The 26,956-nt window shown below is 41.3% G+C and overlaps 1 protein-coding gene across 17 annotated transcripts in view; it reads right to left on the bottom strand.

The window, feature by feature from the left end:
- DIP2C (DIP2 acetate--CoA ligase C (putative)) overlaps positions 1 to 26,956 on the bottom strand; it is a 387,622-nt gene that overhangs the window by 131,857 nt on the left and 228,809 nt on the right. For all 17 annotated transcript variants that reach the window (XM_035252738.3, XM_035252740.3, XM_035252739.3 and 14 more), the window contains 4 exons: positions 14,020 to 14,229; positions 10,238 to 10,372; positions 6,505 to 6,624; positions 4,527 to 4,724 (listed from right to left, as the gene is read on the bottom strand). In XM_035252738.3, the coding sequence (XP_035108629.1) occupies positions 4,527 to 4,724; positions 6,505 to 6,624; positions 10,238 to 10,372; positions 14,020 to 14,229 (663 nt within the window). The remainder of the gene's footprint in view (positions 1 to 4,526; positions 4,725 to 6,504; positions 6,625 to 10,237; positions 10,373 to 14,019; positions 14,230 to 26,956) is intronic.

The raw sequence follows: 26,956 nt of genomic DNA, 5'->3' as shown, positions 1-26,956 counted from the left end.
CGGAATGAGAGCTCCTCAGATTAGTGTTATTATTTGCCTACCACAGGATTTAACTCCTTACTAATGAGAGCAAAGAGAATGATTATCTCTGATTGCTCTAGTTCCTAGAACACTTCTTGTTCATAGTGTGTGCTTCGCCAATGTTTCTTCATTTTTCTAATATCACAGGCGAGCCATAATGAAGTACAAAGTTACAGTGTGCATTCTAGCATATGCCTGAGCACGTCACTGCTAGACAGACACTTTCATTCATGTTCCCTCCTCCCATCTTCTTTAACTTCTCATCCTCAACACCATGGGCAGTCTTCAAGACTGGCAGCTTTACAGTCATGTGGAATTCCATTTGAGGATTTTCTTTTCCTGAAAACAATCACTGGCTCATTAGATGTAACTCAGGAGTATTTTTCCCCCAACAAAAACAGTTATTTTGTGGCTTTAGATTTCTTTAATGTGAACAAGATTAGGGAACTATTATAGTTGGGTAAACAATTACAATCAATTCATTGCAAATGAAAGAAAAACAATGTGTTGTTACTGAATAAATCAATTACACTCAATTAGCACCATTATAGTTTGTGAAAGTTTCAACTCCATTCTCAGCTAAGAGTCTTGAAATCCCAAGTTCATACAGATGCTAGTTTACAATAGAGACTTTGAAAAGGCTAAAACACATGCAAACTTTTGGCAAAATTCTTGAAATATAGTTGGTATTTTTATACTTCTCAAAGAGAAAAGTCACAACGTTAAGCTGCTGATATAAAGATACAGCAGCTCTTAACTGATGCATAAAGGAGATGTGTGTGATGTAAGCACTGTTGTATTAGATATTAATTATAATTTCCCTTGGCTTTGACTGAGGAACAGGCAACTGTACAGAGTGTGTCACTGCTGAGGGGCGAGGCAGTGGGTGATGACAGGCTGATCCAGAGCAAGCCTGGGTACAAGGCAGGAGCTTGAGAGACACACCCTCAATCATGCAAAAAGCAGAAAGGCCATAGAAAGGTGGCTGGCTGCTCTGCTAGTTCAAGCATATAGATTTCTTGAAACATCTGGAGCAAAAGTCAACCATAAGTAAATAAAACATAAAAAGGGAGATAAACATGAGCATTGGCTTGGTAGAGAAAGCAAAATGAACTCATAGGTCTCTCCTGAAAACCACAGAGGTAGCAGAGGAAGAATGTACTGAAAAGCTTCTGCGAGGTAGGACATGCTAAAAGGTATTAACTGCACAGCATGACTTACTCTTATTAAGATTATGTAATGCCATGTGTAGTCTAAAGTGGAAACCAGAATTATAGATGTTTTACAAGTTTATTCACTTGTGGTTAACTTTCATTAGCCACCTATACCTTCTATTAATGATCCTGAGGTTTATCAGCTAGGAATTCTGCTACCCCAGTGCTTCACAGAAAGCTAGATTTGGGGGTTGAAACTGCAAGACTTTAGATAGTACAGCCCTTTAGTTATACGAAATTACTCAGTATTACAACAATTCTCATTTGATGAGCTTGTTTCTGAGTCTCCTTAGCAACAGCCAATCACTCATTCATCCACGTTAGTGTTTCTACATAGATGGCACTTTCCACCATGTTACTGCATTTTCATCCCATAAGCTGTAATCTTGTATCTGGGAACATGTTCCTTTCTTATATTCCTTTAAAGTAAAAACCAAGATCAACCCACAGCCTGCAATTAATACGGATAATTAAAATACAACAAAATATAGATGATTTAAAAGGAGGAGTTAAAATGCACTGGTTGTGGGCATGAGTTCTGACGAATCCAACTTTACATATGTAATGGTCAGTCTGTGTCTTACATCTCCAATTCATCCTAACCTTGCAGGAAGAGGAAAGACACCAACACTGCTCCGCTGTTCAATGCAAGGGGTGATGCTTCTGTTCAAGATCACAAGCCCCGTAAGAACTGTGTCTTATTCATTTTTGATCCCAAACCTCAGTTCTGTGACAATGAATAGTGCATGCTTAACATATCCAAGAGAACATCTGTTACTTCTCAGAGTGAATGCATGCACCCGTGAACGTACAGCTGCTCCTGGAATTCCCTGCATATAGGCAGGAAGACCTTGGCGGCCATCAGCTGTCATGCAGCAGCGACTCCAAGTACACAATTAGCTCCAGGGCCGAATTTGGCCAGAGATGAGGGTCACACAGAAAAGTCTTTCATCCTTTTGACCAAAAAAAAAAAAACCTATTTCTGAGAGCATAATTAAAAAAATAAAGTTTACGCTCCATAATGGAAGACATACACTATCCATTTAAAACTACCCATTGAAGCCATAAAAGAAAATTGGGCTACAAAACAAATGCTCCTAAATCCAACATGCTCCCAAACCCAGTGATGTGCTCCTAAACCCAAAGATGTGCTCCCAAACCCAATTATGTGATCCCAAACCCAGTGATGCTCTCCCAAACCCAAAGATGCTCTCCCAACCCAAAGATATGCTCCCAAACCCAAAGATATGCTCCCAAACCCAAAGATGCGCTCCCAAACCCAAAGATGCTCTCCCAAACCCAAAGATGCTCTCCCAAACCCAGTGATGTGCTCCCAAACCCAAAGATGTGCTCCCAAACCCACAGATGTGCTCCCAAACCCAATGTGCTCCCAAACCCAGAGATGTGCTCCCAAACCCAAAGATGTGCTTCTAAACCCAGAGATGTGCTCCCAAACCCAAAGATGTACTCCCAAACCCAAAGATGTGCTTCTAAACCCAGAGAGGTGCTCCCAAACCCAATAACGTGCTCCCAAACTCAATGACGTGCTCCCAAACTCAATGTGCTCCTAAACCCAGTGATGCGCTCCCAAACCCAATGATGTGCTCCCAGACCCAAATCCCACATCTGCTGTGAAAGGCACAGGTCTACAGCTGCTGCCTCCAGGAGCTCCACATGCAAAAGGCTAGGCTCTATGAGGTTCCATTATTCAATATAGCATCTGGCTCTGACTTCCATGGCTAATGTAGAAATCAATTCCTTTCCTACCTGCAATCAAAAAAGTGTTGTGTTATCACCACAAAATCTAAAGTTAAGAACAAAATCTACAACTGACAACAGTTGGAGCTATGTCAACAGGTGCCAAGAGCCTGGAATCGAAACAGCTATGTTTAAAATTTCAACTATCAACATAAATCTCACATACACAGACATAATGTGAACCATTTTAGTCTTTTAGTTATTTTCTTATCTTTTACAAATTCCAATTAATTTTTTAGAGATGGGGTCTTGCTCTGTCACTGAGGCTGGAGTGCAGTGACACGATCACAGCTCACTGCAGCCTTGAACTCCTGGGCTCAAGGGATCCTCCTGCCTCAGCTCCCCCGCAGCTGGAAAGACAGGCATGAGCCATTCTGCCAGCCTTTTAGTTACTAAGCTAGTTTCTTTGCAAAGCTGAGGCAGAAAGTGAGAAAAGAGCCTGACAATCTGCTTCTCCATGGACTCTTATCCACAGAAGAAAGAGAAACACATTTCTCTGCTACTGTCAACCATGTGCCAAAAGTTTACAGCCTGTATTGATTGTACTGAAGACTTAAGAAAAAGGTGATTTCTCTGTCCTTCTGAAAAAGTCCTCTGGAAACCAATTTTGTTTCTTCTGATACATATCAGAAAGTTTAGATATACATTTTTCTAACCAGCAATCTTTATTGAAAGCTTAGCATTTCAATAAATTGCATATGTATTTAAGAAGATCTAACATCTTATTAGAGTTATGGTCACTGCTTTAAGCAATCATTTCTGGTGTTAACTAAAAAAAAGAATTAACAACTACTCGCACTTTTTATATTGAAATAATTTTCCTAAAAAGTTTCTTTAGATTCCATTTATTTCTGTGCAAGAAACATAAGGCAGCACAAAAATCAATCAGCCACCCAAAATAAAGGAGACTGAGTTTCAAGTGCTTGGGAGTGGCTACCCAAGGGATGGGCAAAGGACAGAGGGTGAGACTCCGGGATTACCATAAGTGAGGATGTAAATGGACAGGGATGGATAAAGGACAGAGAGTGAGCCTCTGGGATTACCGTAAGTGAGGATATAGATGGACAGGGATGGACAAAGGACAGAGGGTGAGCCTCCGGGATTACCATAAGTGAGGATGTGGAGGGACAGGGATGGACAAAGGACAGGGTGAGCCTCCGGGATTACCATAAGTGAGGATGGAGAGGGAGGGGATGGAGAAAGGGCAGAGGGTGAGCCTCCAGATTACCATAAGTGAGGATGTAAACGGACAGGGATGGACAAAGGGCAGAGGGTAAGCCTCCAGGATTACCGTAAGTGAGGATGCAGATGAACAGGGATGGACAAAAGACAGAGGGTGAGCCTTGGGGATTACCTTAAGTGAGGATGCAGAGGGACAGGGATGGGCAAAGGACAGAGGATGAGCCTCCAGATTAACTGTAGGTGAGGATGTAGAGGCATGGGAGTGGACAAAGGACAGAGGGTGAGCCTCCAGGATTACCATAAGTGAGGATGCAGATGGACAAAGGACAGAGGGTGAGCCTTGGGGATTACCGTAAGTTAGGATGTAGAGGGGCTTCCCATTGGTGTCCATGGTGGTCAGGCAGGGGGCCTTGGGTGAGATGGTGCCCCACCTCTGCAGTGCGGCCTCCAGCGATGGTGGCCAGTTCGTGACCACACCCAGCTGCTCTCCGCGCATGGCCAGCATCTGGGCCCCCTCCGGCTTTGGTTGGTTTGGATCTGGTTGTTGAACTAAGTCATTTGAATACAAGGGGTTACAAGAGAAATGCATCCACATTAGCATGGCTAATTTTTATTCTTCATAAAGAAGCTAGATTTATATTTAAGGTGCACATATATTAGCTGACACAAAAGCATGCTTATCTATAATTGGGGTCTATACACTAACATCGTGAATGCTGGTTAAAAAAAAAAAATCAATTCTTGTAATATCCAGGATAGTATGTGGATGGAGTACTTCGGTGGACCTGGACACATCTGCAAACTGACAGCAGGTGGAACTGCGTACCACATTGTGCCAAAAGCCTGGAATTAAACAGCCATGGATGTGGTCCCATCACTACTTTTTCCATGATAAACTAGTGATTTTGGACCCCAAATTGCTTAAATTTGCTAAATTATGTTTTGTCCTTAAAGACTAAACAGTAAATTTCTTTTCGGAGGCAGGGTCTCTCTCTTTTGCCTTAGCTGGAATGCAGTGGCATGATCACAGTTCCCTGCAGCCTCCACCTCCCAGGCTCAGGTTAACCTCTGACCTCAGCCTTCTAAGGAGCTAGGATTACAAGTGTGCACCATCATGCCCAGCTACTTTTACCACCATGCCCAGCTACTTTTAGAATATATATATGTTTTTTTTTTGTAGAGACAGGATTTTGCCCAGGCTGGTCTCAAACTCCTGGGCTCAAGTAATCCACTCACCTTGGTCTCTGACAGTGCTGGGATTACAGGTATGAGCCACCGCACCTGGCCTGAGCTGTACATTCAAACCTGCTACAACTACTCTGAATAACAGGGCATGGAGCAAGTATGTTCCCAAGTAAAGCTAAATCCAGTGTGTCGTAGTTAAATACCACCTGCCCAATCCTTGAGAGAGAGAAGAATGGAAATTATCGCTCCCATTTCTGGAAAAGGTTCCTCTCTCACTTTATGACTGACAAGAAAATCAGTCGTTTTTACTTGTGGTTTAACACATAAGATAATAAGGAGCTCAAGTTTGCTACAATTAGTGATTATTTTATTTGTTTCAAGTTTAAGTTGTTTGTGTAGAAAGACCCAGAAGCACTCGGAGGCAAAGGCAGTAGCTCTGGCTTCTGTAAGGAGAGGCAGGAGGAGGAGGGGAGGAGATGGCCCTTCAAATGCATTCAGGGTGCCTGTTTTGCTGAGAGCAAAGGATTTCCCCAGTTTACTTGCTTTTCAGTATTTTTATACTTTACTTGTATTTCTATACTCTTAAAGAGTTCTTGAGAACAGACCTGACCTGTGTCACCAAAGAAAATCACATTCTGCAGAGGACAACTAACAACCAGGTAAGAGATCTGCCAACACTGCGGCCGCCTGGGAACATCACCTCCTCCCAACCTGGGTTCCCATCATCCTGTGAATGCCAAGATGACTGCTCTTAAAAAGTAAAAGAGCCGGCCAGGCACGGTGGCTCATGCCTGTAATCCCAGCACTTTGAGAGGCCGAGGAGGGTAGATCACGAGGTCAAGAGATTGAGACCATTCTGGTCAACATGGTGACACCCCATCTCTACTAAAAATACAAAAAATTAGCTGGGCATGGTGGCGCATGTCTGTAGTCCCAGCTAGCCAGGAGGCTGATGCAGGAGAATTGCCTGAACCCAGGAGGCGGAGGTTACAGTGAGCTGAGATCACGCCATTGCACTCCAGCCTGGGTAACAAGAGTGAAACTCCGTCTCAAAAAAAAGTAAAAGAGCCTTGTAAAAAAAGTGTCATTGTTTATGGGACCACAGGAGCATCTGAAAGAAATATGTGGGGAAGAGTTCTCTCACCTTCCAATAATTCTTCAAAGTCATCGACAAAGAATTCTCGTAAAGGTGGTCTTTTCGGTCGTTTGAGGGTATTGACAAGCTGCTGGATTTTTGCTGACACCCGGCTACTTACTGGTACTCCTGAAAAACAGGAATCGGGGGTAGGGGAAGCAATCATCACAGCTTGAACAAGCACCCACAGTACCACAGCCCCATCCCCAGTGCAGCTGCAACAGGCTGGCCTCCTTCTAGATGCAATCCCGGGAGGGGCCCAAGGTGATGCTGCTGCACAGTAGCCCTGCAGCTACACAGGAGATGGGACAGAGATACACGGGACCCCAATGTCCACCATGCTCCAGGATGTGCTGCTCTGCTGGTCACACTAGGAAGAGCCTCAGGACCACACATGCTTGATCTCAGCTCTAATTCTCAGGACAGAGTTTGCCATCTGCAGAAGGGAGACTCTCCTCATTCCCACTGCCCCAGGCCCCCCTTCTCAACAGGGTGAGACCACCAGTGGAGCAATAAGTCCTTCCCTGAGTCTGTCTCTACAGAGACCACCAGCAGTCAGCCTCACGGAGGCGTGAGAACATCGGGCCGGTGAGTCACATCTGGGAACCCCCAGCATCCCCACAGCCCAGGGTTCAGGTTCCAGAACCATCACGCCCAAGCCCCGTCTTCTGATAAAGGCTGAGCTCCTCACATGGGTTCCAAACGCACACAGTTCAGCCCACACATAAGCAATGCATTCTAAAGCACAGAAGTTAAAGTCTCTAAACTAAGGTTTTTGTGTAACAGAATACTAGCACATACCTATCCAAGTGTGCTGAGAAAATCCCCATTTTATAATACTGTGCTTATTAATTACAATGATGAATGCTGTATCATTCTGAAAATCAACTAAATGAACTGATAAATGAAAAAGAAGTTTCCAAATTTCAAGATGAATAATAAATCAAATAAATGAACAAGACAGAGGACCAAGACGTTGATGCCCCAACCAGATCAAAAGCGTCCTCCCCAGGCACACATTGCCAGCTGGCAGGACCTAGAAAACCATCACCCAGAGCTACGGGCTTGGATGGGGTGGGGTGGGGTGGGGGTAGGGAGGGTGGAGGGCTCTGCAAGTGCGGTCGGCAGGAACTGTGAAATCATCACCCGGAAATGCGGTCTTGGACGGTGCAGAGGGGCGTGACGGGGATGGGGGGCGGGTGGCGGTGGGGAAGGCTCTGCAGGTGCAGCCGGCAGGACCGGAGAAGCCATCACACGGGGCTGCGGGCTTGGACAGTGCAGTGGGCTCTGCTGGGGTGGCTGGTAGGTCTTGCCCCTCACCCGAGGCAGAGCCCTTGTTTTTCCCTGCAGAGGACCATAAAAAACAGACTTCAGCCAGGCTTGGTGGCTCATGCCTGTAATTCCAGCACTTTGGGAGGCCAAGGTGGGCGGATCAGCTGAGGTCAGGAGTTCAAGACCTGACTGGCCAACGTGGCAAAATCTCCGATTAAAAATTAGCCGAATATGGTGGCGGGTGCCTATAATCCCAGTTATTTAGGAGGCTGATGCAGGAGAACCACTTGAACCCGGGAGGCGGAGGGTGCAGTGAGCCAAAATCACGTCACTGCACTCCAGCCTAGGCAACAGAGTAGGATTCCATCTCAAAACGAAAAAACAGACTTCAACGTTTGGAGGAACAGAACAGAATTCAAGGAAATTTTTTCTATCAAGGATTTTTTTTTTTTTTGAGACAGAGTTTCACTCTCGTTACCCAGGCTGGAGTGCAATGGCGCGATCTCGGCTCACCGCAACCTCTGCCTCCTGGGTTCAGGCAATTCTCCTGCCTCAGCCTCTTGAGTAGCTGGGACTACAGGCACGCGCCACCATGCCCAGCTAATTTTTTGTATTTTTAGTAAAGATGGGGTTTCACCATGTTGGCCAGGATGGTCTTGATCTCTTGACCTCATGATCCACCCGCCTCGGCCTCCCAAAGTGCTGGGATTACAGGCATGAGCCACCATGCCCGGCCCCTATCAAGAATTTTTAATAGTCTCAAAATGCTCTATGGGCACTTTCAGAATTGAGACATTAAATATTTCATATCTCTGAAAATACAGAAAAACACACAGTCCAGAATTCTCAACATCTAACCATAGTATTTTCCCATTAAATAGCCCAATTAATTTGGTTCAATGAATCAGAGACCATTTCACAATGCCAGTGATCTCAAGCTTAATTTGGCAGAATTGCCTTGGGGCCCCCCTAACTTCCAGCTCATGACGTCTGGGGCGTGGCCCAGAATCACCATGCCAGCAAGTGCCCCTGGGGGATTCTGGTGTGGGAGGCTGCGACACACTGAGACCACACAATGCACGATGCAGGATTTACCTGGGGAACAAAGGCAAAGGTGATAGATTTGAAAGATGACAGTTATTAAAATGACCATAAGGAGACTAACAAAAATGGCCACCTTTGTAAAGACTGAATTGATTAGAGAACTAAAGCAAATGATGACACTGAAACGCCTTCCAGGAAAAGTCATTGCACTAACTGGACACTTGCAAACACACAGCTGGTCTCTGCCTCATGTGAGAATGCAGCAGTACGCTTGTCAGAGCTCAGAGAGGCCTCCTCCCTGTCTGCCTGTGCCTGTCAGACGTCAGATAGGCCTCCTTGTCTACCTGTGCCCGTCAGGGCACGGATAGGCCTCCCTGTCCACCTGCACCTGTCAGGGCTCGGATAGGCCTCCCTGTCCACCTGTGCCTGTCAGGGCTCGGATAGGCCTCCCTGTCCACCTGCACCTGTCAGGGCTCGGATAGGCCTCCCTGTTCACCTGCACCTGTCAGGGCTCGGATAGGCCTCCCTGTCCACCTGTGCCTGTCAGGGCTCGGATAGGCCTCCCTGTCCACCTGCACCTGTCAGGGCTCGGATAGGCCTCCCTGTCCACCTGTGCCTGTCAGGGCTCGGATAGGCCTCCCTGTCCACCTGCGCCTGTCAGAGGTCAGATAGGACTCCCTGTCCACCTGCGCCTGTTGGGGCCCGGATAGGCCTCCCTGTCCACCTGCGAGTCCCATGCACCACAAGACGGCACACCAAGGTGGCTCCATGCAGCTTCTCACAAGGGCATTGTATTTCACTGCTAGGCTCTACTCTGACTTTTATGACCCCAGGAAGGACTAAGACTTACATAGAATAGTGGCTGGATGATACGAACAGCCATTGTCATTAGAACATACCAAGACCAGGCCACGAGGATGGATGGAGAACCCCTCAGCCGCAGTCTGCTACCAAATCACTGGTAATCTCTGTCCAACACAGATAAAAAAAGACCCTCTTTCTTCGGAGGTCTAAAGCAACATATCAGCCCATCTCACAATTGCTTTGTTGTACATTTAACTTCATCTTGCTCTTCTAAGTAACTGTTCATGGTCTTAACACCTGTACTGTAATTTCTCAATTGCTGAACCACCATTATTCAGTAGCTAAAACGTCAATATCTTATAAAATTTCTTTTTCTTCTCATGACTAAATTCCTACAACATTTACATTTTTCCTACAAGGAGTAACATTTGGCTCACTTGGAGAATATCTGCATTTCTGTGGCTAGGCCACCTTCCATGAGAGGCTCCCGAAAGATCTGATTTATTGGCTTTAACAGAAATGATTGCTCCCCAGGAAGAAACACACCCAGTCCCAGGCACAGAAATGGACATTGGCAACAGTAGTTTACCAGAAAGAAACACATCTCTGCTTTGACACGTACCATCCCCGGTCTCCATGAGCTCGGCGTTGCCATACTTGGGTGCTGTCCGGGACCCCGTGGAGCCCTGCGGTCTCTCCACCTGTATTGAGTGCTCTGAGGTGTACGTGGTTACGTCAGGAGGTGCAGAATGATTTTCTGTAAAGAAGCACATCATGAGATTTTCTGAAGTTTTCTCTGAAGGCTGAGCAAGCCACGGCCTGGGAAGAGACCAGAGCACAGGTGCTCACCCTGTGCATGCCGTGAGCTGCCAAAGCCACTCTCAGCCACGTCCACCACACCATCCAGCACAAAGGGGGACCTGGCATAACTCATGTTGCCACAAATGGAGCAGAGTTCAGTCCAAATTCCGACGTCATTTCCTACCAGGAGCCACGTCAGCAGACCTCAGTAGCATTTTAACTAAAGTAACGTTAGCCAATGGCAGGGCCTCAGGAATGCTGTGTTTGTTCACAGAAGGGTCCTATTTCCTATCTGCCACAGGCAACACAGCTGAGGGCTTACTCACACTTTGAAGCCAGGAGTCTCCACTGGAAACCCGGCTCCAGAAACTTCTGGGAATTTGGGGAAGTCCCTTAAGCTCTCCATGCCTCAGTTTCTTCATCCATCAAATAGGAATAGTAATGGCCATGACCATGTAGGGTAGTGGTGTAGATTAAGTGAGTTAACATGTGTAAAGGTCATAGGTTTTCCTTCATAAAAGGGGAGACATTAAGAACTATTATTTTATTATTTATCTTAGGACAAACAATACTAGTCATTCAAAAAACCACATTTACACCCTAATGTGTACTAAGGGCTGCATTAGGCCAATGAGCACGTGGAGCTCTTTCCCTTACAGCATCCCCTGGAGATAAAGCTGAGCCATACATGGCTAAGTGCGGAAAAGCAAGCTTTTCTATTTAACAAAGGAAGCGTTGAGGAAGATGCGCCAAGCAGCCCATGAATGACACTCATCACACCTAGAATCTTGACGGGCGCCCCATGTGGATCTTGGTTCTGAATCCTCCTCTGACAGAAGCTTTTCGGGAACACCTGCCACTTGTCCCACGTGACAGAAGCACAGTATTTTGCCCTCCTGAAAGTGGTGCTCATCCCCAAAAGCCTTTCTTCACCGGACACGGCATGTGTCAGTACCATGACTGGAGGCCATCCAGATGGCAAAATTAACAGAACGCACAAAAACAGGAAACAGAAAATTGAGGCACAAAAGAGGCTGTGAAAGGAGGATCCTTTATGATCTGAGAACAGAGCGGGGAAGGTAGGAGGGGAAAGCTGCCTGGGCACTGCGTCAGCCCCTCCTCAAGGAGGGTGTTAATCTGGGGTCACAAGTAGATTTGGCAAGGCCACAAACTTGGAACCTGTAACTGAGAAGAGAAGAATCATTGGCTCTCACTAAGGAGCAGGCCTGCCACACTGTTCGTCAGTGCGACATTCCGCCTGGAAGGCAGGCAGACCCACGCCCGATTTCCTGCAGAAGCAACTCACACACCCTCAGTCCTCGGCGGACTTGGACGGCAGCATCTGGAGGCCTTCTCTCCGCTCCAAGGTGTAAAAGCACTGCACACAGCTTCTAGATAGACAGTGGGTAGAGCAGCAGAAAGAGAAACCTGGAATGGGATCTCCTATCTTATGTCAAATTGGCTTGACTGTTGAGATACGTGTGAGATGTCCCTACTTAATTGCTGGTGTAATTAAATTGGTGGAAAAAATCCACAAAGGACTACTTGAGATTTTGCTTCAAAAACAAGTAAAGCATGGCCAGCTCTGTGAGACTCTGTGACCTGGACTCCAGCCCTGGGCTTTTCTCCCCTCTGACAAAAGCAGCCTCTGCGGTCTCCACTTCCGTCCCTTGCCGGGGTGATCGGCCAGTGTGACTCAGTTGTTTACTGTGCCCTGGACTCCTTAAAACACTCATGTGCGTGCACACACACACGCATAGGCACACACGCACATGTACACATTTTCTTGTTTGTAGGCTTCTATCATCTCAAAAGGTCAAATGCAAATCTGACTTTTTACTTCTTTTGTTTTGCCACAGAAAGTATTTTCTTTTCTCGTCAAGTTTACTTTGCCACTGCTTGCTTTCCAGAAAAGTTTCATAGTTATAGAAAATTTTCAGATATTCTAGGAAGATCATCTTTGTGCCAAATTAGAACTTACTGAAATGTTATACACCCAAGAGTTACATTTAGGTCACATTGACCTTGATGTACATGAGTTACGAAACCGGCATAGTTTGGATAAATTAATTCTTTGTGCTAAAATTTCCATCATTATTGCAATGATAAACCCACTGAGGGAGGCCCAAGTACAGTGATTAATCTGTTCAAAAATATGTGTTTTTCTTGGTAATATTCTGAGCATTTCCCTAAAAATGAATAAAATCAGAAGATACAAATGCTTCCAAGTGGCAGAGGTGGTGTTTGGCCTCTCAGTTCAGGTGCCAGATGAAAATGGCAAAGCCTCGGCCACTATCCTGGGATCCAACATATACAGGGAATTTTATTATGGAAAGTCACACATTTCTGTTCAATTTTTAACTTCCTGTGATTTCAAGTAGAGGTTATTAATTCACATAAACCAGTGTACATGTTCCCGAAAATGTGTCAAACTGAAGTGTAATAACAGTACTTTGCATTTGAGTATTACTTTGCAGACTTTTAAAGAGTATTTCTATTTTCTCCTTTATACTCCCAACAGTTCTGAGAGAGAAAAAAGAAATTATTTTTCTCATTTTTCACTAAAAACTTAGAGCAGGAGAAGTGACTTCAAGATCCCAGCAGCAGTTATTGGGAAAAGTGAGACTAGACCCAGCTCTCCTGACCACAGAAAAACGGCCAATACTTAAACTCTCGGTGAGCACTGGAGGGGCTGAGACCCAAGTCAATCCGAAACACCTCTGAGCATCGAAGAGTCACTGACCTAGAGTGAACATTCTGGGGTTCTGGGGTATGTGTGGGTAATTTAATCACGCGTGACACTCACTTGTTTCCCTCTGCATTTTTCAGAAAGCAGGCTTTCCTGTGGTAGCTGAGATACCGGGAGGGTCTGAGCCTGTAGTTGACACTCTGTTATAGGCAACATGGTATGCAGCATCTCCTGTTGCTGCTTTAAGGAGAGGCACCCCCAAACCCTATTCAACCCAACTCATGTACTTTATGAAAAACATTTACTACTGAACCATTCAAAGGCAGAGCGATGCAAAGTTCATCACCGCTCACCCATGTGCTGGCTCTTCCTTTAATAATTCTCACTTCACTTCTTTTCGACAGCATCTTCAAATGTCATAGGGCAGAGGCCCTAACTGCTTTTTCTAACACAGGGGATCTCCCTTGCCATGGAACCTACACACATAACAGGGTGATGTGCCCAAGAAATCCAAACAATCAGTCATGATTAAAGTCCCATCTCCTTAAATGACTCCCACAGTCAGGACGAGTCCACTTTAAAACCCTGTCCTATTGATCGGCACTGTCAGAGGTTCACTTAGGAGCATAAGTGAGAAGAAAACACATGAGCGGATATGGCTGCAGGTCTCTCCAGGAACAATGGATTTGTCGATGAACAGAAGGCCCCTGGAATCGCAGCAGTGGGAGGGACCTGGGTGTGAGAAGCAGTAAAGCAGCTTCCAGAAACAATCAGATCAAAGCACCCCAGGGGCCAGAGGGGCTCTGTGCTTTTTCCACAGAGGGATTCCACAGGGATGACACAGATAGAGGAGAACATGCACACAGAAAGGCGTTTAGTCAACAGGCACGGAAAGACACTGGAAGCGTACTCACCTATGTGGGTCTGGGCCATGACGTCTGCCAGCCTGTGGGCGGCCCCGCTGCCCCCGCTCTGCGTGGAGGATGAGGAGGTGGTGGATGTGGTGGAGCCATGGATGGCCTGGCTGATCCAGTGCTCCATGTTGATGCTGCCTTGGCTGGAGGTAGGGGTGCCCTGGGAGTCCCCCTGCACTGAGCCTTCGTCTTCTGAGCCAGAAGAGGTATCTGTGTAAGAAGAAAGGCGATTTGCTATATAGTGCAGCAAAAACACATACCACAATTTCAGACCCTCTCCAAACACAGATTGACTTCACCTGAGTCTGAACAGTTGTTCAATGACTTTTTGCTATAGACTCTCTTGAGAAGTTAAACCACTTTTCAGATAATGAACCATTTCTTTTGGAGTAATGAATTTTTCATCCAAAACACCTTAAATAAACATACTATAAGATGTTTATTTTGACAGTGTAATCTCAAAGACACACCCATTTCCTATACACAACAGTTTCAGAAGAAACCACGTGTTTTCTTGTGTCACCCACAAAGTGAGCGCACGAGGGCCACGTTCCCTCAGGGATGCTGAGGCCTGTGCTGCTCTCCTGAGTCTCACAGTGTGACTATGTTTAGTCCTTGTTAGTCCTGAGATGTTCTTCTGAGCACTAATTTATTTCTAAGTCAGTGTGTGTTAGACACCCATGCAGCTCCTTAAGGATGAAGACGCTGATGCCAGTAACAGGAGAGAAAGTAGAAGGTACTCACGTGGAGTGGCCCCACCACCCTCCCTTTCCTCCGGTGCACACAACAAACCTTCATCACATTTTACACGCAAATGAAATCTATTCACTTATACGGCATTGGTTTCTTGTACATTCTCATTATTTACTGATTTTTCTATCTGTACAAATTGGATATCTTGGATTGTGATAAAATATATCAACTTTTTCACTGTAATTTATGAGAATATTTTTCATTTAATAAGTTTTCATGCAGTATCAAGGGTTTTGAGAATGAACTATTGGTATATTTGTTATTTAAACTTCAATGTAAGAATGCCATTCAGAATCCTTCCTACAGGTGAGTTATGGGAAACGCCAGCTCAGGTGAGCAGCTCCAGAGCATCAGGTGAGAGGAGTCGTCATGGCAAATAATCTTAAGACACAGGTTTGTCTTTCAAAAGATAATAACTGCAAACAACATTCACACTTACTATCACTGTCGCATGACTTGGGCTGTCTGGAAATTTTTTTAACGTTTACTTGTTAAAAATTTGTTAGAAAAGCAACAATATTAAGAGCCTGAAAAGTCTCTATCACCCTGCCTTTCAAGAAAACTTACACAATTTATATAAAAAGTGAAACTGACACAGCCTCGAGACTTTTGAGAAAGGTACACCACCAGGTATCCAAATGGAGCACAACTATCTCCCCAGAACGTCTTCTCATGACTCTTTACAGTCTTTCATTCCTAACTCCTATCCACCTTTTCCAAGAAAGCTGCAGAATAATATGTAGACACTCCACAGAATAACAGCAAAGCAAACAAGCCGCATATGAAAGGGATGATACTGCAAGACCAATGGTGACCAGCATTAAATACCACGGACAAGAATTAAGGTTGATTTAACATTCAAAAATGAATCAGTGTTGTACACCGTATAGAATTAAGGGAGTAGAACCACAAGCTAACCTTAGAAGACAGAAAAGTACTGACAAATTCAAGATTAAAAATTCAACAAACCAGGAATAGAAGCTAATTTCCTCAACCTGTTAAAGTGCATTCATGAAAAGCCACAGCTAACATTGTATTTAATGGTCAACAATGGAATGCATTTTCCCTACAACTGAGAACAAGACAAAGATATGCCCTCTTGCCATTTTTATTCACCATCATCTGGCAGTTTCCAGCTAATAAATTCAATTAATAAATTTAGTAATAAACTAAAGACAGCCAGGTTAGAAAGGAAAGAATAAAAGAGTCTTCATTAATAGATGACCGTAGATGCAGAAAACTGTGAGAAATCCACCAAAAATGCTTCACATTACTAAAAACTGAGTTTGATGAGGTCACAGGACACAAGATATACATATATTAACAATAAACCTGAAAATGGAATTTATCCTTCCATTCACAATAGCATCAAAAGCATAAAACATTCAGCACAACTTCTAACAAAAAGGTGCCAAATGTGTACACTGAAAACTAAAAACATCACTGAGAGAAATTAAAGAAGATTCAAATAAATGGAGACAGAATAATAATCATGGATTGGAAAACTCAGTATTATCAAAACAGCAATTGTTCCCAAAGTGTTCCATAAATTCAAGGCACTCCCTAATAAAATCCCAGAAGGGAGGGAGGGAGGGTGTGTGTGTGTGTGTGTGTGTGTGTGTGTGTGTGTGTGTGTGTGTGTGTGAAATTGAAAGCTTATTCTCAATTTTATTGGGAAATACAAAGGAACTAGAACAGCCAAAATAATTTTGAAAAAGGAAAACAAAGTTGGAGGACTTCACTATCTGATTTCAAAACTTTACATAAAGTCACAGTAATTAAGGGAGTGTCAGCACAAGAGTAGACATATATGTCAAAGGAACAGAATTAAACCCAGAAATAAAGTCTCATATTTATGGTCAATTAATTTTTGACAAAGTTCTCAAGACAACTCAGAATAATATGATGTACCCAGTTACCCACACCCCAAAAAGAAAGCATGGGAAAAAAATTCCCCCAAACCAAAACGACAAAAAAATTCACTTAAGATCCCTACTGCACGAATACCAATTAACTCAAAATGGATCACAAATCTAAATTAAACAGTAAGACTATGAGATTTAAAACTTCCAAAAACATAATCCATAAATTAGTAAACTGGACTTCATCCAAATAGAAAACTATTAAGTTTTAAAAGATGACAATCTCCCTATAGCTAATGCGACAAATTAGCTTGATCGTAGTGGCTTATAACAACACACATATTTATTATCCTACAAATGGAGAAGTCAGAAAATCTGAGTGTCGGCAGAGCTATGTTCCTTTCAGAGGCTTCAAAGGAGCCTTTCCCAACTTCTAGAGGCCACTTGCGTCCTTGACTGACAGCCCTCCCCATCTTTTCAGAGCATCGCTCCATTCTCTGACTCTTCCTCTTCTCTAGTAAGGACCTTCTTGATTACAGTGGGTCCACTTAGTTAAGCCAGGATAATGGTCCCATCTCAAGATCTTTAAATTAAACATGGCTGAAAAATACCTTTTACTACTTAAGGTAACACGTTCATAAGTTCCAAGGATTGGTACATGAATATCTTGGGGGAGGGGTATTTATTCTGTCTACCACAGAATAGTCTGTCCTTTCATTGAGAAACTGTACATCTGTAAAAGTGTTATGTTCAGATTGTATAAAGCACCTATAATCCATATGATGACAACCAACCCTTTTAAAACATGGGCAAAAAATCTGAACAAATGTTTTACCAATTAATATATACAAATGGCTATGAATAGGAATTAGCACATTAAAAGCTAATAATATTAAAATATGCTTAGCATCATTTAAATAAATATTTAATAATATTTAAATAATATTAAAAGATGCTTAGCATCATTAATTGTTTCAAATTAAATGCACAATGATATTCTATTTCACATCAATTAGAATGGCAAAAATAAAAATACCAACAATACCAATTGCTGGTGATGTTGTAGAGAAATTGGGATGCTCATATACTGCTGGTGGGAGTGTAAAATGGTGCAGATATTTTGTAAACAATTTGGCAGTTTTTAAAAAGCGAAACAAACTTAGGGTAAAAGTCAATCATTGTACTAGTTGGCACCCAACCAAGATAAAGGAAATTATATGTATACACAAAGATATGTACATATATAATGTTGACAGCAGCATTATTCACAATTGCTAAATACTGGAAACAATGAATAACCAATTGGTGAATCAATAAAGAGAATGCGTTATATCTATCTAATAGAGTATAATTCAATAGCAAGAAGGAATAAGCTACTGATGCATGGTACAACATGGACAAACTTCAAACAGGTAAAGGAGGTATAAAGAAGAGTAGACATTTGATGATTTTATACCATAAAATTTTAATATAAAAAACTAAAAGCCATAAAATCATAAACATAGATTAAAATATTCTAGAAAATTTAGAGAGTGCTGTTACAATTTATAGGATTCTTTTCTTTTCAGAGCTAACCTTTCATCTGGTATCATTCCCAATCAGCCTAAAGTACATTCTTTAGCATGTTTATAGTATCATTCTGCTGATAACACATTCTCCCTGCTTTTGCATTTGTGAATGTGTTATTTCACCCTTGTTTGTAAAGGAGATTTTTACTAGATATGAGTTGACAGGCTTTTCCCCTCCTTTTAGTACTTTAGAAAATGTCTTTCCATTGTCTCGCGGTCTCTATTGCATCTTTATGGAAGTCATGCATGGTTCAAATGCTTCTTCTCTGGTATGTAACGTGTCTTTTTCTTCTGAGTACTTCTGGAATTTCCTTTTAATCTTTGGATTTCAGTACTTTGACTATTATAAACTTAGATGTGATTATTTTTATACTTGTTCTGCTCAAAGTTCACTGAACTTCTCAGGGCTGGACACTGGTATTTTACACCAATTTGAGAAAATTATGACTCATTTCTTCAAATACTTCTGCTCCTTTCTCTCTCTCTTCCTTCTTGTATTACAAGTATGTTACCATTGTACCATAGGAACTTGAGGTTCTGCCAATTTTTCCTTAATTTTTGTTTCCCTGGTCTTCACTTTTAATTTCTCTTCATCCCTCTTAAAGTTCATCTATCTTCCTTCTACAACCTGTTAAGCCCATCCAGAGAAATTTCATCTCAGTATTGTGTTTTTCAGTTTTACAGCAATGTCTCATGTATTCTTTCCAACCCCACATATGCACAGCTTTCCCTACCATCAACATTCTCTACCAGAGTGGTACAGCTGATATTTCTACACCGAAACATCATTATCACCCAAACTCCACAGCGCACATTAGGGTTTTTTCTTGGTGTTGCACAATATATGGGCTTGGATAAATGCATAATGTATCCACAATGACAGTATCATACAGAGTATCACATGATACTAAAATCCTCCTGCTCTGCTTATATATCCCTGCCTCCCCCAGCCCCTGGCAGCCACTGATATCTTCACTATCTCCACAGTCTTGCCTTTTCCAGGATGTTGTATAGCTGAAATCACACAGCAACCTTTTCAGATTGGCCTCTTTCACTTAGCAATATGCAATTGAAGTTTCCTCCATGTATTTTTATGGATAGCTCATTTAATTTATTTTTAGCACTGAATAATATCCCACCGTCTGGATGTACCATTTTACTTATACACTCACCTACTGACGGGCATTTTGGTTGCTTCCAAGTTTTGGCAGTTATGAATAAGGCTGCTCTAAATATCTATGTGTAGTCTTTGCGTGTGGACATAAGTTTTCAAATCCTTTGAGTAAATGCCAAGGAGTATAATTGCTAGATCATATGGTAAAAGTATATTTAGTTTTGTAAGAAACCACCAAACTGTCTTCCTAAAGGCTGTTCTATTTTGCATTAAGACCAGCCACGAATTAGAGAGAATTCTCACTGCTGCGCATTGTTACAAGCTATGGTGCTGATGAAGTTCTGGATTCTGGCCATTCTGATAGGTGTGTAGTGATATCTTACTGTTGTTTTAATCTGCATTTCTCTATAACATCTGAAGCATCATTTCACATGAAGATCTGCCATCTTCATATCTTCTTTGATGAGGCATCTGTTAGTCTTTGGTCCATGTTTAATTTTACTTACTCATTTTTTAAAGACGGAGTCTCACTATGTTGCCTAGTTTGGAGCCAATTCTCAGGCACAATCCCACTACTGATCAGCGTAGGAATTCCGACCTGCTCCGTTTCCAATGTAGGCTAGTTTACTCCTCCCATGAGGTCACTGGGCTGACACTAAACTTAGTGTAGACAACTGATAGGCATAACTCACAACAACCTGGAACTCCTGGACTCAAGTGATCCTCCTGCCTCTGCCTCTGCCTCCTGAGTAGCTGAAACTACAGGCATAACTCACAACAACCTGGAACTTCTGGACTCAAGTGATCCTCCTGCCTCTGCCTCTGCCTCCTGAGTAGCTGAAACTACAGGCACATGCCATCACACTTGGCTGGCCCCTGTTTTAATCAGATTGATTTGTTATTTTTTCCTTTTAAGAGTTCTTTGAATATTTCAACTAAAAGTTCTTTATCATTTACATATTTTGTAAACATCTTCTGTCTGTGGCTTGTATTTTAATTACTTTGAGTCATTCACATAGCAGAAAATGTTCATTTTTATTGGAGACTAGCTTATCAATTCTTTCAATTCTTTGTTGTATTATCTAAAAAGTTATCACCAAACCAAAGTCAGCTAGATTTTCTCTTACCTTCTATAAATTCTATAGTTTTGCATTTTACATTTAGATCTGTCATCTATTTTGACAGGCAAGAATACAATACTTTACCACTATATGAATGAGGATGGTGGCTGTGTGATCTATTTTAATTTTTTTGAAGATGTAATGTCTGTCTAGGTTTATTTTTTTCTCTGCATGTGGATGTCCAGATGTTACAGTACCATTTGTAAAAAAAACACTGTATTTGCTCCACTGTATTGCCTTTGTTCCTCTGTCAAAGTTTAGTTGACTTTTTTTTTTTTTTTACTGGGCTTTCTAGTCTGTCCCATTCATCCTTTTGTTTGTTCTTTCACCAATGCCACATGTCTTCACTATAATCAAATTATAGTAAGTCTTGAAGTTGGGTAGGATCAGTCTTCAACTTTGCTCTTCTTTTTCAATATTGAAGTGGCTGTTCTGGGTCTCTCCAAACTTTCAAATCAGTTTGTTGATATTAAAAAAAAAAATCTTGTTGGGATTTTGGTTGGATTGCATTGAACCTATATATCGAGTTGGGAAGGAAACATCTTGACAATACTCAGGGTTCCTATCCATGAACATGGACTCCCTGTCCATTTATTTAGTTTTCCTGTGAATGAGTTTTGTAGTTTTCCTCATACAGGTATTTAATATATTTTGTTAGATTTTATACCTAAGTATTTCATTTTGGGGAGTACTAGTGGAAATGGTTTTTTAAAAATTATTATTTTTAGTAGAGATGGGGTTTTGCCATGTTGGCCAGGCTCCTGACCTCAGGTGATCTGCCTGCCTCAGTCTGCCAAAGTGCTGGGATTATGGACATGAGCCATGGGTTTTACTCTCAATTTCTGCTTGTTCATTGCTGGTAAACAGGAAATTCACTGAACTTTTGTATATTAAACTCATATCCTGCAATACTGGTGTAATCACTTATTAGTTCCAGATTTTTCCTGTTTATTTTTGTTTTCTTTTTGATAAATTCTTTTGGATCTTCTACGTAGGCAAGGATGCCATCTATGAACAAAGTTTTATTTCTCTTCCCAGTGAATATACATATATATTTTTCTTGTCATAACTGCATTAGCTAGGACTTCCAGTACAATGTTGAACAAAAGTAGTGAGAGGAGACACCCTTGTTTTTCCTGATCTCCTTTCCAGATCTTTGTGGGAAAGATTCTAGTTTCTCACAATTGAATATGACATTAACAGAAGGTTTTTTGTAGATATTCTTTATCAAGTTGAGGAAGCTCACCTCTGTTCCTAGTTTGCTGAAAGTTTTTATGAGCGTTAGATTTTGTCAAATGTGTTTTGTTTTTCTCTAGCCTGTTACTGTGATGAATTACCTTAATTAGTTTTTGAATGCTAAACCAGCTTTGGATATGTGAAACAAATTCCACTTGGTTTTGCTGCACAATTCTTTTAACAGTGTTGGATTTAATTTGCTAACATTTTGTTGAAGGTTATTGCATCTATGTTCATGAGAGATGTTCCTCTATAGTTTGCTTGTAATATTTTGTTCTAGTTTTGGTATTAAAATGATGCAGGCTCCAAAGAATGGGTTAAAAAGTATTCCTCAGCTTCTATATTCTGAAAGAGATTGTAGAGAATTGGTGTAATTTCTTCTCAGATGTTTGATAGAATTCACCAGTGAACCTCTGGGACTGGCACTTTCTGTTTTGAAACTACTGATTCAATTTAACAGATATAGGCCTATACAGGTTGTTTCTTCTGTTCAAATTTTGGCAGATTCTGTCTTTAAAGAAATCAGTCCATTTCATCCGAGTTATCAAATTTGTGGCCATAGAGTTGTTAATAAAAGTCCTTTATTATCCTTGTAATGTCCATGGGATCTGTAGTGATGTCCCTTATTTCATTTCTCAATTGGTAATTTATATCCTCTATTTCTTTCTTATTCTTGTTAGAGGCTTATAAATTTTCTCTCAAAGAAAGAGCTTTTGGTTTCATTGACTTTGTCTACTGATTTTCTGTTTTCAATGTATTGATTTCTACTGTTTCATTATTTGTCTCCTGCTTAATTAACTTGCTGTTCTTTTTCTAGTTTTCTAAGGCAGAAGCTTACTGATTTTAGATCTTTTTTTAACATATGCATTTAAAGCTATACATTTCCCTCTAAACATTACTTTCATTGCATCTCACAAATTTTAAAAAGGTTTCATTTTCATTTACTTCAAAATTTTAAAGAAATCATATTTCTTCCTTGAGCAAGGTTTTATAAGCATATTGTTTAATCTCCTAATATATTTTCCAGTCATCTGTTACTGATTTCTACTTTATTGTGGTTAAGAACATTGTTGTTTCATTCCTATTCTTTTGAATTTGTTAAGGTCTGTTTTGTGGACCAAAACATGGTATATCTTGGTGAATGTTCTGTATTTTGTTGTTGGAGGAAACAGCCTATAAATATACAGTTGACTTAAGATGTTAATTTCAATTTCGTCCTTACTGATTTTCTGGCTACTGAACTGGTCCATTTCTGATAAAAGGGGGTTAAAATTTCCAATGATAATAGTGGGTTAATTATTTCTCCTTGAAGTCTATCAGTTTTTGATTTGGCATTTTGATGCTTTGCTAGGCAGAAACACATTTAAGGATTATTGCATCTTCTTGGAAAATTGACCCCTTTATTATTATGGAATTGTCATCTCTGGTAACTTCTCTTGATGTAAAGTCTACTCCGTCTCAAATTAACATCACCACTTCCGTTTTTTTTTGAATTAATGTTGGCCAGGTGCAGCGGCTCATGTCTGTAATCCCAGCACTTTGGGAGGCTGAAGTGGGCAGATCACCTGAGGTCAGGAGTTTGAGATCAACCTGGCCAACATGGCGAAATCTCATCTCTACAAAAATACAAAAAAATTAAAAAAAAAAAAAATTAGCTTGGCATGACGACAGGTTCCTGTAATTCCAGCTACTCGGGAGGCTGAGGTAGGAAAATCAGTTGAACCTGGGAGGCAGAGGTTGCAACGAGCCAAGATTGCACCATTGCACTCCAGCCTGCGCAAAAAGCAAGACTCTGTGTCAAAAAAAAAAAAAAACAGTGTTAACATTTTTATATTTTTCCATCCCTTTACTGTTGATCTATATCTCTCTTTATATTTAAAGTGGATTTCTTATAGACAATATATAGTTGGGTGTATTTGGACTACTGACTTTGAAAGTGAGTAATGATATACAGTTGGATTAACATCTACCATATTTGTTACTATTTTCTATTTGTTGCCCTTGTTCTTTTTGTCTTTCACTTTGATTTTTTTTCTTGTGATCTTAATTGAGCATCTTCTATGAGATTTATTTTCTTTCCTTTCTTAGCATATCAGTTCCTTTTAAGTGGCTGCCTTGGAATTTGCAATATAAATTTATAAGTAACCCAAGCCCACTTTCAAACAACACTATACTGCTTTCTGGATAATGTAAGCACCTTATAATAACAAAATAATCCTAATTCCTAATTGCTCTCTCCTATCCCTTGTATCACTGCTGTCATTCATTTCACTTATATTTAAGTATGTGTATATGATATATAGATAAGCATATATAACCAAATATATTGTCACTATTATGAATGAACTGATATGTCAGATTAAGAAAAATGAAAGTTTTTCTTCTACCTTCACTGTTCCTTTGACGCTTTTTTTTTTTTTTTTTTTTTAACAGACAAGGTCTTGCTCTGTTGCCCAGGCTGGAGTGCAACAGCATCATTATAGCTCACTGCAGCCTTGAACAGGATCCTGGGATCAAGTGACCCTCCTGTCTCAGCCTCTCAAAGTAGCTGGGACTACAGGTATGAGCCACCGTGCTTGGCTTTTTTTTTTTTTTAAAGAGACAGTGACTTACTACATTGTCCAGGCTGGTCTCAAATAACTGGCCTCCTGCAATTCTCCCACCTTGGCCTCTCAGAGTGTTATGGTGACAGCCCCTGCACACAGCCTGTGCTCTTCCCTTCTTTATGTAGAGCTGAGTTACTGATCTCTACTATTTTCTCTCTAAAGAACTTTGAACATTTTTTGCAAGGCAGGTCTACGGGCAACAAATTTTCTGAATTTTTGCCTGGGAAAGTCTACTTTTCCTTCACTTTTAAAAGATAATTTCACAGGGTACAGACTTCTAGGTTGATGAGATTTTTTTCCTCTCAATACTTTAAATATTTCACTCCATTCTTCTTGCTTTCATGGTTTTTGAGGAGAAGTTGAATATAATTTTTATCTTTGATCTTCTATAGGGAAGGTGATTATTACTCTGGCTTCTTTGGTTTTTTTAATCTTTTGTCATAGTTTGAAAATTATATGCCCAAGTATAGTTTATTTTTGTTTTGTTTTCATCATTGTTGTTTTTACATTTTTCCTGCTTGGTGTTTGAGCTTCCTGAATCTATGGTTTGCTGTCTGGCATTAATCTGAGAAAATTCAGCAATTTTTGTTACAAATACTTCTTCTGTTTCTCTTTCTTCTCCTTGTATCATAGTTACGCATATTTTACGCCTTCTGTAGTTGTCCCATAGTGCTTGGATACTCTGTTCTTTTTTGCTTTTCAGTTCTAGAGGTTGGAGTTTTATATTTCCCTTCCTCCAGGTCAGAAGGCTCTGATAAAGCCCCAGTAGGTTAGTCTCTAGATAACTAGCTTCTCTGGAAGGCAGAACAAGTGAAGGTTGCTCCTGCATATTTAAAAATGATTCATTTTCTCCTTCCCCTATAGTAAGTATGAGGGGATTTTTCTCTGATATTTACTTCAAGGACCTGGTTGAGCTTCTGATGGTACAACTCACAAAAGCACGGGTCCATGTGCATAAGCCTCCTAGGGGGTTTAACTCTCAGGCTTGGCCACACCTCACTGCAGCAAGTTGTCAATTACAGTTAAGATATTTCAATTCCAGTGCAGTTTCCTTGGAGCATTCTGTTCCGGCATATGATGGTTCTCCGCTATTTTTTGCCTGTCCATCCAATCTGGGGACAGCGGCTTCTGCAACCTCATGTCTCCTGCACGTTTAAGAAGAGTTGCTGATTTTTCAGTTTGCCCAGCTTTTTGCTTGTGAGGAAGAAGTGACAATTCCCAAGATCACCAGGTATAGAACCTGAAGCTCCCTATCTCCATCATAGTAAAAAGTGTCTTCTTTTCCTCTGGCTCAAGTATTAAAATATTTTCTTTTAGTTCTTTGACACATTTTCTTTTGATTGCCTGAATATTTATAATTGTAGATTTTAAAACTCTGTCTTCTGCTATATCAGATATTTAGACCAGGGCCTTTCAACAGAATTATGAGAGTCCTATATAGAACTTTAAACCTTCTTTGTAGCCTCATATATATAAATGTATAAACAGGTACAATTAATTTTACTAATATATTTTTAACTCAAAATGCTCATACTATACTTTCAATAAAATAAAAATATTTTCTATTTTTCATATTAACGGATATGTCTTTCACACTCATAGTGAATTCAATTCAGACCAGGCGCACTTCCTGTGCTCAGCCGCCGCATGTGATGAGTGGTGACAGATCTAGTGTGGTGGACTCCATCTTGCACAGTGTGTGTGCACATTTTACTGCCTTTTTTCTTGACCACAGATTGTACCTTCTGTCACCTCCTGTTTCTCTGTATATGCAGTGATTACTTGCTGAATATTACACATTGGAAAACATGTCGAGTATATTCAGGATCCCATAACCTTCCTCTGAAGCTTTCAGCTCTTGTTTTAGCAGGCAGTGCAAGCACTGCTGGGTCATCGTGACCATGGGCAGGCTTTGACTGATTCGTTGCTAGTGTGGATCTGTGGAGAGCTCCGGTCCTGCACCCACTCCAATCTCCACCTCCTGGACCTGGTAGGGTGGCCGTGCTTAGCTCACACCTAAGCTCTCCGTGCATTGTCTGCAAGTGTTCTCCATGGAGAGAGCAAGTGCACTATGCATTCATCTCATTCATTCTCCTGCTCTCAGGTTCTGGCTTACACAGTTGTGGTCCACAGACTGAAAACAGCCATCTCATTTGTTTCGTGCAGTTTTACAACTGTTTACAGCAGATGTGTGATTTGGGTCCCTTTCATTTCATCACAGCTAGAAGCAGAAGTTTTGGTAAATTATTCTTGTATCTTCACATGTGAAAACTAAAGGAACGTTTCATCCATAGAATATTAGCATTGCAACAATCCTAATGAGATTTCCTCCAGAAACTATGATCCTGGTCAGCAACCAGTCATTTCACAGAGAGAAGATAAACTTCAAGAATATTCTCTGAACAGCAATGAAACTGAGGTAAGATCTAACTACTGTTACCAACAACCAAGAAAAATAGATCAGAGGAAATGCAGCTAAGATTTCATTGAAGTAAGCATGATAATAAACATGCAGACTACCACTAAGCACAAAACAGGCTGGGAGTAAAAAATTTTTATGATATTGATTTATGATTGTACACAACTGCCCCATGTGATATTACTAGGACTCCTTATGAAAATTTACAAACTGTGTTTTATGGTTAACATAAAAATGCTAATCAAATAAATGCAAATA

This window comes from Callithrix jacchus, chromosome 7 (assembly GCF_049354715.1).
Source record: "Callithrix jacchus isolate 240 chromosome 7, calJac240_pri, whole genome shotgun sequence".
NCBI classification, from domain to species: domain Eukaryota; kingdom Metazoa; phylum Chordata; class Mammalia; order Primates; family Cebidae; genus Callithrix; species Callithrix jacchus.
Note: the sequence above shows the minus strand (reverse complement) of the source record. Positions and strands in the feature narration are given on the sequence as shown.